Source organism: Nomascus leucogenys, chromosome 7b (genome assembly GCF_006542625.1).
Source record: "Nomascus leucogenys isolate Asia chromosome 7b, Asia_NLE_v1, whole genome shotgun sequence".
NCBI lineage: Eukaryota > Metazoa > Chordata > Mammalia > Primates > Hylobatidae > Nomascus > Nomascus leucogenys.
Genome location: NC_044387.1, coordinates 4,883,124 through 4,895,192, shown reverse-complemented (window position 1 = coordinate 4,895,192; position 12,069 = coordinate 4,883,124). Strand labels below are relative to the sequence as shown.

The 12,069-nt window shown below is 50.6% G+C and overlaps 1 protein-coding gene and 1 long non-coding RNA gene across 2 annotated transcripts in view; one reads left to right on the top strand and one right to left on the bottom strand.

Moving 5' to 3' along the window:
• FBLN1 (fibulin 1) overlaps positions 1-6,876 on the top strand; it is a 96,808-nt gene extending 89,932 nt beyond the window's left edge. The window contains exon 17 of the mRNA XM_030815376.1: positions 6,034-6,876. Within this exon, the coding sequence (XP_030671236.1) occupies positions 6,034-6,173 (140 nt within the window). The 3' untranslated portion in view covers positions 6,174-6,876. The remainder of the gene's footprint in view (positions 1-6,033) is intronic.
• A 3,280-nt stretch (positions 6,877-10,156) lies between these two features.
• Positions 10,157-11,396, bottom strand: LOC100607587. Its single transcript, XR_123250.2, has 2 exons — positions 11,150-11,396; positions 10,157-10,483 (listed from the first exon to the last, which is right to left on the bottom strand). It is a non-coding gene; the product is annotated as an uncharacterized LOC100607587 (long non-coding RNA).
• Positions 11,397-12,069: the final 673 nt, after the last annotated feature.

The window sequence follows — 12,069 nt, the reverse complement described above, 5'->3', positions numbered from 1 at the left end:
CTGGGCCCCTGGTGGCAGCTCTCTCACATTTGCGATGCTGCATGTGGGCAGTGAGTGTTCCTTGCTACTTCTTCCTCCTTCCCTTGCCTCCCTGTGATAGGGAAGTTGGTGGTGGTTCTGAAAGAACAGTGGTGTAGAATTGGTGATGGGGAGGCAGCCAGGAGATAACCCAGCTTCTTGGTTCTCTGAGACTGACAAAGTGAGGTCTGGGGGCAGTCCCCACTAGATGAAGCACATGGCTCAGCCTCATCTGCCTGCCTCTCCCCAAGATTGACACTGTTTCCAGAACCGGCCTGAACCTTCATATTTTTGGGCTTTGCACTTGTCCTTCCTGCTTCCTTGGCTCCTATTTATTCCTCAAAACCTGATTTAAAGCTTCCTGTTTAAAGCTCCTCTGTGCAGAGTAGCCTCTAATGGATGGGTGGATGGATTTATGGGTGGGTGAGTGGGTGGATGGACAGATGGGTTGAGGAGTGGGTGAATGGATGGATGGTTGGATCCATGGGTAGGTGAGTGGATGGATTGGTGGGTAGATGGATGGATGGATGGATGGATGGATGGATGGATGAGTGGATGGTTGGGTGGATGGATGGATGGATGGATGGATGAGTGGATGGTTGGGTTGATGGGTGAGTGGATGGATTGGTGAGTGGGTGGGTGGATGGATGGATGGATGGATGGATGGATGGATAGATGAATTGGTGAGTGGATGGATGGGTTCATGGGTGGTTAGGAAGCTACGAAGAAAAGTGGTATCATAATCTTGATTCTGCAGGCATTTATTTGGCATCTATTATGTGCCAGGCACTGAGGACCAGCTGAACTGTTTAGGTCCTCTTTCATGAAGTCCTCCCTGGCCACTGGCCCGGGTTCAGTCGAGGTGAGGGCAAGGAGGTGGAAGTCATGCTTGAACTAGCCTGGAGATGGAGGAAACCTGTTTCCCAAACCAGAGCCCAGGAAAATGTGGCTAGGCTGACAGGGCATGGCCTGGGAAAGGGGGTCCTGGGTTGAGTGGGGTTGTGCACAGACCGGGAGATGCAATGTGGACTTCAGGTCAGAGGGGAGGGATAGAGAAGCGGATTTGGGAAGGGCAGGAAGGGGTGCACATTCCTTGAGCGCCTGCTGTGTGCAGCCATACAGTCTGTTGTTCGACCCTCGCAGCATCCCTACTTATTCTACTTTAATAACTTTTCTTGTTAAATGCAAAGAACCTGAGAAAATGCAGGCCCCGAATCTGACCATCAGTGATTCAGCCTAGCACCTCCCTTCCCCTTCACAGCACCCTTTTCCCTAGTGCAGTCTTTTACTTCCTTTCGAGTTGCTCGTCTCACCACGCAGCTGTTTACAATCAGCTTGGAGCTCCGGTCTTCAGCCATTGTAGAGACCAAACCTCGTGAAGTCCTCTGGTGCGAGGTGTTTAGGGGCAAACATTTTCTATATGTTCAGGGCTTTCCTGTCTCATAAATCAGTCCAAGAGAAATACTTAACACCTGCTGTATGTTTCTAAGCATTCAGCCACGCTTTGACTGGGAGTCAGATCACTTTAAATATTGGAATTCTTTTTGATAGCCAGTGGTCATTTCTCAGTGGAGAGAAAAAGGATGACATCGAGTTTGATTTGTTTGTGATTTTGAAGGTTGCTGGGTTTTTTGTTTTGTTTTGTTTTTGTTTTTGTTTTTGTTTTTGTTTTTTGAGACGGAGTCTTGCTCTGTCGCCCAGGCTGGAGTGCAATGGCGCGATCTCGGCTCACTGCAACCTCCACCTCCTGGATTCAAGTGATTCTCCTGCCTCAGCCTCCCGAGTAGCTGGGACTGCAGGTGTGTCCCACCACGCCCAGCTAATTTTTTGTATTTTTAGTAGAGACAGGGTTTCACCGTGTTAGCCAGGATGGTCTTGATCTCCTGACCTTGTGATCTGCCCGCCTCGGCCTCCCAAAGTGCCGGGATTACAGGCATGAGCCACTACGCCCAGCCAAAGGTTGCTGTTTTTAATCCCTGTTCATAGAAGAGGAAATTGAGACTCAGGAAGGTCAAATAACCCATCTGGGGTCCTACCACGGAGCCAGGTCAGTTCGTATCCTGCAGGTCTCAAAGGGCCTACTTAGAACATCTGTGGCAGGTCCCTGTCCCACATGGAGCTCACTGCATGAGCACTTTCTTCTCTCTTTCTCTGTCCCCAGACTGACCCCTGAGGAGAGACCCTCGGTTTCTCTACATTCTTATTTAGCCAGTGCCAGGTACACGTAGCATGTGCAGACCCTCTGTGCATCGGAACTGTTGATAGTATTAATGGTCCCACATGCAGCCAGGAGTGTGTATTTAAATATAGACATTTAAGATAAATATATACATATATCAACATAATAATATGATTATTATATATTTTATCATGTTTATATTTTATATATAAATTTTAGAGTAAATGTAAACATATTTTATATGAATATAGATATATATAATTATATTTACACAAGTGTATTTATATGTAAATTTAATTATATATAAATATATAAATTAATATGTAAATTTATAAAGTACACTTTATCTAAACTTTAAAATACATTTATATAAATTTGACATACTTTATAAGATATATTTTAAATAATATATTGTTTTATAATATATATTTTATATGTATAATAGTTATATATCATATATGAAACTATATAATATATAGAAATATAATAATAACAGAAATAGATCTCTCTTTTTTTGAGACAGGATATTGCTCTGTCACCCAGGCTAGAATGCAGTGGCACGATCTTGGCTCATTGCAACCTTGACCTTCCCGAGCTCAAACAATCCTGCCACCTCAGCCTCCTGAGTAGCTGGGACTACAAGCACACGCCACCATGCCTGGCTAATTTTTGTATTTTTTGTAGACACGGGGTTTTGCCACGTTGCCCAGGCTGGTCTCGAACTCATGGGCTCGTGATCCGCCCGCCTAAGCCTCCCAAAGTGCTGGGATTACAAGCGTGAGCCACCACACCCAGCTGAAACAAAGACGTATCTGACTGTAGCTTGTGGAGGTGCCTGCCATTCCTCCCTACAGTGATTCACAGGCTCACCCAGCCTCTCCTCCTCCTTCAAGCCCCAAACCTCTGAATGCCAGGAAGGGTGGTAAGAAGCATCTCTGTGCCTAGTACCAGTAAAGTTGGCATGTCACTGTGGCCAGCGGGGGCACCATTGTTGGCCTCAGGCCTGGGGAGAGAAAAATATGACATACAGGGGACCCACGGGGGTGTGTTTGGGTTCAGCCCTGTGAGCCCACACTGACCCTGGTGGGCAGACCGCGCCCAGGGAGGGGCGGGCAGGAGTGACCCGGTCACCAGGGCCTGCTGGCAAGCCCAGGGTGGTGATAAGCCCACGTCTTTTGCCGGGAGCTGAAGATGTTCATGTGCTTTCAAGCAGGACAAAGCTTGAATGTCATCACCGGGTAGCAGGCAGAGCAAGGGTGCTGACAGCCTGCAGAAGCCTGCGCTTATCTCTCCATCAGAGCTAAAGCCCATGTTTGCTTAGGCAACAGCCTGAAATTCCACCCCAGCTGCTGGGCCTTTCACGTTTGAAACATAAACCCAGAGAGTGAAAGGGGGGACGTTGTGCCCAGATTCTCGTTCTGAGCATGAACTTGATGTTCCCGACCAGGAACCAGCCACTCGTACCGAAGGCCTTCCTGACCCCTCAGTTCTCCCCTGAGCCTTTGCTGTGTCCTGGGCACCAAGAGCTGGAGATAGGCTGTCCCCGTGCACGTTTCCTAAGCCTGCAGAGGAACTGTTCACAGAATCCAGCCTGGAATCAGCCGTTTGTGGCAAAGAGTTGGTAGCTGTTTCTCAACGAGTGGTTGTGAAGCTGCAGGCTCTATATTTGCTCCTCACAGAGCATCCAAGCAGGTGTCTCAGAGCCAGCTCACACCGGTTCACACCTCTCACACCAGCTCTGAGAGCTGCTTGTACACATCTCTCCACAAGTCCACTTTCAGTGATGCCACATGGTACCCGAAATTGGCCATAGAAATTGGCCGATGGTACGACCAGACAGCCACCTGTTGGACATCTTGGATCATGTGCTCATTCAAAAGCCAATTGGCCCACCCTCAACACCACTTTAGACAAATCCTACTGTCAGAACATGTGGACCTTGGCGGTTCATTCATAAATGTCAGCACCCATAGGTCTGTGCCTGTTTGGCCACAGACACTGGGGAGCAGCCTGCAGCCTTGGCTTGTGCAGCTTCCTCTGCAGGAGGGGTGCAGAGGAACACCTGCACCCCTTGGAGGAGTCCAAGAAACCTGTCCTGACTCCCCAGCCCTCCCCACCTCCATTCTCACCCCCGCTGGACAATGCACACCCTTCATCAGAGCATGGCGCATACCTTTCATCCTAGATCTCCCCCAGCTTTGAAACCAGCATCTGTTCGTGATGTCTGGAACCCTGGGAACCGTCCCAGTGCCTGTTGAGCACATGTGTGCATGTGAAGGGGATCTGCTGAGCGCTCTGCTCTGGCGGGAAGGCCGCTCTGCACAGCTGGAGCTGATGCCTTGGCGGATGCTGGGCATCTGGATCGTGCAGTGCAGGAGCACAGGGGCATGGCACCGTTTGTTGCTGGGGAACCTAGGCCTCGAAAGGGCCTCAGCTTCTCCACAGTGCAGCGAGGACTGTCCCATACCCTCACCCCGTACAGAGTATGGGAGAGTCTCTGTGAGCCTTTGGGTACCCTGCAGAGGGAAGGCAGTGCCAGCCGGGCCTGGTCGGGGGCCATGGAGATGGCGGGCCCAGGCTGGGGAGCAGTTGTGACACCCACTCTCTTACCCCCCAACCCTGATCCCCTGGAATCTGCAGAATGCCTGGGGTTGCTCCTCTTCCACCCTGCCGTGGCTGAGCTTTGTCTGTGCCCTGTCCTCTGGCCACGGTCTTTGCCTGGTCCCTACCCTGGTACAGGCAGAGTTCCCTGCGACTCCCAGCTGTTTCCCCAGAACTGATACCAGTCTCCCTCCACCACCCATCCTCCTTTTGACTGCCCTGGGGACGCCACTGCTGCTCTCATCCTCTGTCAGTCCAGCCACCTCTTGCTTCCCTGTTATCACAAACACTGAACTGTGAGCTCAGGTGTCACCCTCCATGGAGGCATGCACAGCAAGGGGTCCAGAGGCATGCCCCATGGGGAACTGGGGGTGCTCTGCTTGCAGAAGGATCCAGGGCCCACTGCAATCCTCAGATGTCCTGGGGGAGAGGATACGCCTGCTTCATTTCTTCTCAGGGGTCAGAAATGGGCACAGGGGCTTGGAAGGAGGGAGAAAGATGTCTATGAGGTGCCCACTCCATGCCAGGCCCTTTTCTAGGCTCCCTTAAAACCTGTCAGGTAGGCCAGGCACGGTGGCTCATGCCTGCAATCCCAGCACTTTGGGAGGCTGAAGCGGGTGGATCACCTGAGGTCAGGAGTTTGAGACTAGCCTGACCAACATGGAGAAACCCCGTCTCTACTAAAAATACAAAATTAGCCAGGCATGGTGGCACATGCCTGTAATCCCAGCTACTCAGGAGGCTGAGGCAGGAGAATGGCTTGAATCCGGGAGGTGGAGGTTGTGGTGAGCCGAGATCACGCCATTGCACTCCAGCCTGGGCAACAAGAGTGAAACTCCGTCGCAAAAACAAAAAACAAACAAAAAAAGCACCTGTCAGGTAAATGGTGGTAGAGCAGAAAACCAGGGCTCAGAAGCTGGCATTGATCCCAGAGCCATTCAGTTTCGAAGCCCACACCCACAGCTTTCCTCCAGGTTGGGCAGTGCTTGATGGAAAGGCTGTCTCAGCAAGTAGTGAGTTCACTTTCACCAGTCCCTGGAGGCAGGAGCAGAGCCTGAGGTGACCACTTGGAAGCCGATGTTATTGAGGGGACTCGAGCACCTGGCATAGGATGGGACTCCATGAGGTCTATGCCTCCTTCTAGCTCTGAAACTCTTTGAGGGAAACCATTTCCCAGATCTCTACGTTGCTGCAGTCCCTTCTGACTTCCAGCACACCTTCTGCTCTCTCCGCAGGTGTCGTGCGCCAGGTGCGGCCCATCGTGGGCCCATTTCATGCCGTCCTGAAGCTGGAGATGAACTACGTGGTTGGGGGCGTGGTTTCCCACCGAAATGTTGTCAACGTCCACATCTTCGTCTCTGAGTACTGGTTCTGAGGGCTGGTCTGCAGCACAGCCACGGGTGCACCTCCAGGCCAAATCATTGCTGCCAGTGACTGTGGCCTGTACTTGTTTGTACCCTCAGACTTTTTTAATGTTAGGTATTTGTTTGTAGCATTAGGCCAACATGTATTAAGCTGAGCCAGATGAATAAGTCCATCTGATGTATTTTTGGTGTTTAAAAAATGAGTCCAATTGCTCAACTGTTTGGTTGAAGACCTTGCTCATTTTTTAATGCAAAGGTTAAGTGTCACCCCCTGTCTCTGCCTCTGGGCTGGGCCTTGCTAAGGGCCAAGGAAAGAAAGACATTTTTTAGGGGGCAGCCAGTCCAAATGCCAAAAGAAGACCAGTTCTTGCCCTGATTGTATGAAATTTGACATTTTGGTATTTTTTTTTTTTTTTTTTTTTTTTTGGCCAATCAGATTTTCTATGTTCTAAGGACATGGCTGCTGTAGAATAGCACAGAAGTGGACGATAAATTATCCCCAGAAGCAGCATGACAGAATGCCTCGGGGAGCACTTGGAAGGGAAATTGCAGTTCTGTTGAAATAGAGGAAAATCCCTTGGTAAAGACACAGTCTGTTAGGCTCGCGTGGGGCTCCAGTATGTTCACCAGGGGAATGGCTGGGATTTCTCGGCACTCTGCATCATCCATCTTTTCTTATAGGTGGGAAAATAAACAACTTTGTGATCCTCCTGATGGCCTGTGCATCAGAGTCTTCCAAGAAGAGGGCTCTCTGCCAGCACAGGAGTCTTCCGCCAGCTAAGGGACTGGAAGTCTCCCCCCGCCGCCCCCCGCCTCACCCCGCCCAAGGTTGTCTCAATGCTCCTCCTGCCCCTCAAGGTTCTGGGGCGGGGCCCAGCTTGCGTATTGGAAAAGCTTCCTACACACATCGTTTTCAGTGCCATGCCCACCCTCTGAGAAGTGCGGCTCGGGTTCGTTCCCTGCCCCATGTCCGGTGCTGCTAGGCAAGCCCAGGGCTCTGGCTTCTGTGTGACTTGCTTCCAATAGCATCCCTCATGGCATCCTGATCCTCTCTAGAAATCCCTGGGGGGAGGTAGTGACCCTTCCACAGCCATGAGTCCCTGCCAGACACAGGCCTGGGCCAGGCATTTTGACATGAGGTGCTTCGCTCATTCCTCCTGATGGCCCAGTGAGGTGAGTATGATCACACACAATCTTAAGGTGGACAAACTGGGCTCAGAGAGAGGAACTCGGCTGCCAGAATTCACATGTTTGAGAGACAAAGAGGGAATTCAAATTCCATTTATCTGAATTTAAGCCCTCTCTAAACCCTGTGTCAGCAATAGATATGGACAGACTGAATTTGTCGGGGGACTGACACCCCAATTGGCATCAGTGGCGGGGCCAGGGGCTCCCTGTGCCCCAGGGCTCACTCCGGCCTCCAGGGACTCAGCATCCAGGCTCTGTTTCCACACACGCCTCTTCTCCAAATCCTTCCCTAGGTTGATCCCATCCTCTTAGGTATGGACCCCGTCTGTGGCTCAGAACCTCTCTCATCCTATGCCTCGTTTCGCAGCTGGACCCTAGCACTGGGTGAGATCTCAGCCCCACACTCAAGCCAACACCACTCCAACTCTCAAGAACATGGTCTCCGCCACTTTTGGGAAGACCTTTCCAAGGTCACTTATTTGGGTCACTGGTCCATCAAAGCCAAGCCTGGGCCACCCAGGTACAAGGCCTGCTAGAGCCTTGGCTGCTGCAGCTGGTGGGAAATAAGAGGCCGGGTGTGGGGCTGGACGGTCCAAGGAGCCACATCAGGGGACAAGACAAGTGCAGGGAACATCCACGCAGCTCTTCATGCCAGGGAGTTAGGGAATTGGGGTCCTGGCAGGGAAGCAGGGCTGGGAGCTGGCTGCAGGAATGGAAGGAAGCCTCAGGGCGAGGGGCAGGAAACAGGGACATGTGGGGGAGTGCTGCCGCCCACTTGCAGCCTTGGGGGCAAATCTGCCAGAGCCAGGCCGTTCTGGGCTCAGCAAAGTTGGTTTCTGGGAGCCTTCTTCAGTAGGGTGGGGTGGGAAGACCGAGGTGCAGGCTGCTTTGGGAAAAGAGTTTCCCATACTCCTAACAGGAGTTAGGGCAGGCCAGGCGCGGTGCCTCACACCTGTAATCCCAGCACTTTGGCAGGCCAAGGCGGGTAGATCACTTGGGGTCAGGAGTTCCAGACCAGCCTGGCCAACACGGTGAAACCCCGTTTCTATTAAAAATACAAAAATTAGCTGGGCATGGTGGCGGGCGCCTGTAGTCCCAGCTATTCAAGAGGCTGAGGCAGGAGAATCACATGAACCCAGGAGGTGGAGGTTGCATTGAGCTGAGATCCACTCCAGCCTGGGCACAGGAATGAGACTCGGTCTCAAAAAAAAAAAAAAAAAAAAAAGGGCAGCTGCCATGGGAGGGTGAATGCAGAGCCAAGCCCCTCCTGCTGCTAATTGGCTTTTGAATGAGCACATGATCCAAGCTGTCCAATCAGAGTCCTGCCTCAGAGGGCGTGTCCGTCTGGAGCAGAAGAGGGCAGGAGGGGCCCGCAAGTGGGCGGTGAGGGCGCCAGGTTGAGGATCCCAGGGGAAGAGAGGAAGTCCTGACCCTATCTGATTCAGAATCAGGGAGGCAAAGGCAGATCTCTCTCGGCAGGGCTAGCAGGGCGAGTCACTGCCCTCGCCCGAGCTTCAGTTTCCACATCTGCAAAGTGGAGATTCCCAGATGGCAGTGAGGAGCGCTGGAGAACATGAGTGCAAGAGGGCTTCGTGCATTGCAAAGTGCTGCATTCGTGTGTGACGGCTTATTGTCACTTAACCGTTAAAAGCAGCGATGACGGTGATGACGATAATGGTTGTCACTGTCAATCGAGCCACGTGAATGTGCTCTGGAAGCTTGGCATCTTTTCAGTCCGGCATTTCCTTTTCTTAATCATCCAGGGGAGACTTGGTACACAGTTGTGTAAATTACCCACTAGCCTAACTCTTCATATTTCATATCATGCTGTGGGTTGGGCACCTGATGGACCCATAAGTATCTCATTATACTTGCAAAGTAATTACTGCCAGAACCTAGCATCAGCGGCATTAAGGGACCAGCTAATGGGAGCTGGAGGTGCCTCTGAGTTCCTCCACAACAGTGATTCCTTCTTAATTGTAGCCTTAGTACAAGATAACAGGGGAATTACTAAAGGCAAAGCAGTTTATAAGCAGCACGAGAAAGCAAAACACACAGAGACACCAAGTTGAATCCTTCTTTTTGATCTGGTAGAAGAAACTTGGAGGGAAGGTTCCAGAAGGTCTCATAGAGTGGTATTCGACCAGAAAGCTGCCTGTTTTTTTTTATTCCTAAAGGACATCTATTCTACTCTACAGAGGAAGTCTGTGGCATGTGTCAGAAGTGCCTGGGCCGCCCAGGGTCCTAGCAGGACCCGTTTTAACATGCAGGTGGGCGTTGAGTGGAGGGTGCCAGGGCCCACCCGGCCAACCCAGCCAACCCAGCTAACTAGAATTCGAGGAGGTAAGCCAGCCTTTCCAAAGTTCTGAAGTTTGTCCAGGTGAAAAAACACCTGGAAATCAAGGTTTTTTCCTAAAATTGTAATATGAAAATTTTCAAATATACAGCCGAGTTGAAAGAATTTCACAGTGAATACCAGGGCACCTTCCACCTAGATTCTGCCACTGACATTTTATGAGATTGAGTTGCATTTTGAAGAAATGACAATATGATGAGATAATAAATACAAATAAGAAACTTATAGTTTCTTGTAGGCTTGCGTTCAAATCCAGCCACTTACTAGCTGTGTGGCCTTGGGCACATTGCTTAATGTCTCAGAGCCTTGGTTTTCTCTACAACGAAATGAAAATAAGGACACATACTTCACAGGAGTGATTGTTAGGATGAAAGGGAATGATTACATAAAACAGTGCAAGAACTGCTACACAGGAGGTCCTCCATAAATAGTACTGTCATGACACACACACCCAAAAGGATAGTCTTCATTCAGTTAGATGCCACATTTTATTAAAGTCTTGTGTGGACAAGCAGTGAAACCTCAGAGGAATTTATAAAGAATAATTGGAGGCGCTTCCGTGTGACTTGGCTTCATCCGGACCGGATGACTTCTGGGTGCCAGCAACAGTTCCCCATTTCCATTCACGTTTCCCCACATCATTCATGCCAAAGAGATGGGTTCCAAGAGGCCATCCATCTTCATCCTGGACATAGAATGAGATGGGAACTCACTCTTGATGGAGTTTTGAAGCCTCAGAGAAGAAACGGAGCCACCGTAGACCTTTTGAAATACGGCCTGTGAGAAGCATGGTGACAGTCACCATTACTCCCAATAATCACATTACTCTTTGTGGGAAAAAAGACCTACTGTGTGCCAGGAAGGCTTCGGTAATCATCTCCAACACACACACATTCTTTCACACATGCTCACATGTGTGCACGCGTGCACACACACACACACCGCACACACACACACACACACCACACACACACACACGCTTCCTCCTCAGCCCCTCTGCCATGCCCAGCCCAGGGCCATCTTCTCCCACAAGGATGCCGGTCTCATCTCCTGAAATGAGGTTGCAGTGAACCGAGATTGAGACACTGCACCCCAGCCTGGGTGACAGAGCGAGACTCCATATAACCTCTGCCTCCTGGGTTCAAGCGCTTCTTGTGCCTCAGCCTCGCGAGTAGCTGGGATTACAAGTGCGTACCACCACACCCAGCTAATATTTTTTGTATTTTTTAGTAGAGATGGGGTTTCGTCCTGTTGGCCAGGCTGGTCTCGAACTCCCAACCTCAGGTGATCTGCCCGCCTTGGCCTCCCAAAGTGCTGGGATTACAGGCCTGAGCCACTGCACCCGGCCTGATCTCAGTCTTTAAGAGAGCAGCAGATCATCTGTGGCCACTTCTTCCTGGGGACTTGCCAGAAGGGAGGTGCAGGGCACAGGGAAATAACCACCTCTATCTGACAGCTTCAATGGTATCGAACGTCCTCAGTGGCAGCACGCAGCACAGAAGCTGAGGTGTGGCTGCATTCCATTTGGAGAATTCCACTGTGATTCATGGTGTCAGCTGCAAGTTCAAGGTGTCACGATTTAATTATTAAACATCATGAGGCATTAGGAGGCTTGGGCACGCACTGATAAGTGATCCATTTCTAACACAGCTGGTTTATTACTGTTTGTGGCAGCTCCTGCACGAATTGGTGTCCATTAACTAAGCAATGGTATTATAATTACGCATTTAAATTATGTATGGGAAGGGTGTCAGTGGTAGGAGTCAGACTGCAGTGATTACTTTGAGTCATCAGACCTCCTGGATGTAGTCTCTCTGCAGATGCTGTAACTCCAGCTTGTTTTCTGCTCATTTTCTGCAGACATGTAGAATCCACTGCTAGGGTCCACTGAGCTGTCTTCTGGGTGGTTTTTGGTGCTGCAGGAGATAAACACATGTGTCTTCCTGGTTGGACCCAGTTGATGCACTAACCTAATTCTGTCCTTTGCTTGCCCTGATCTCCATAGCCTGCTTCTTCCTGGAAATTTGCTTCTTCTTCTTCTTCTTTTTTTTTGAGATGGGATCTTGCTCTGTCGCCCAGGCTGGAGTGCAGTGGTATGATCTCAGCTCACTACAGTCTCTGCCTCCCGGGGGTTCAAACGATTCTCTCTGCCTCAGCCTCCCTTGTAGTGTGGATTATAGGCACCCCCCACCATGCCTGGCTAATTTTTGTATTTTTAGTAGAGATGGGTTTTCACCATGTTGGCCAGGCTGGTCTCGAACTCCTGACCTCAGGTGATCCACCCGCCTCGGCCTCCCAAAGTGCTGGGGCTACAGGCGTGAGCCACCGTGCCCGGCCGGAAATGTGCTTCTTTAGAGGAAAGC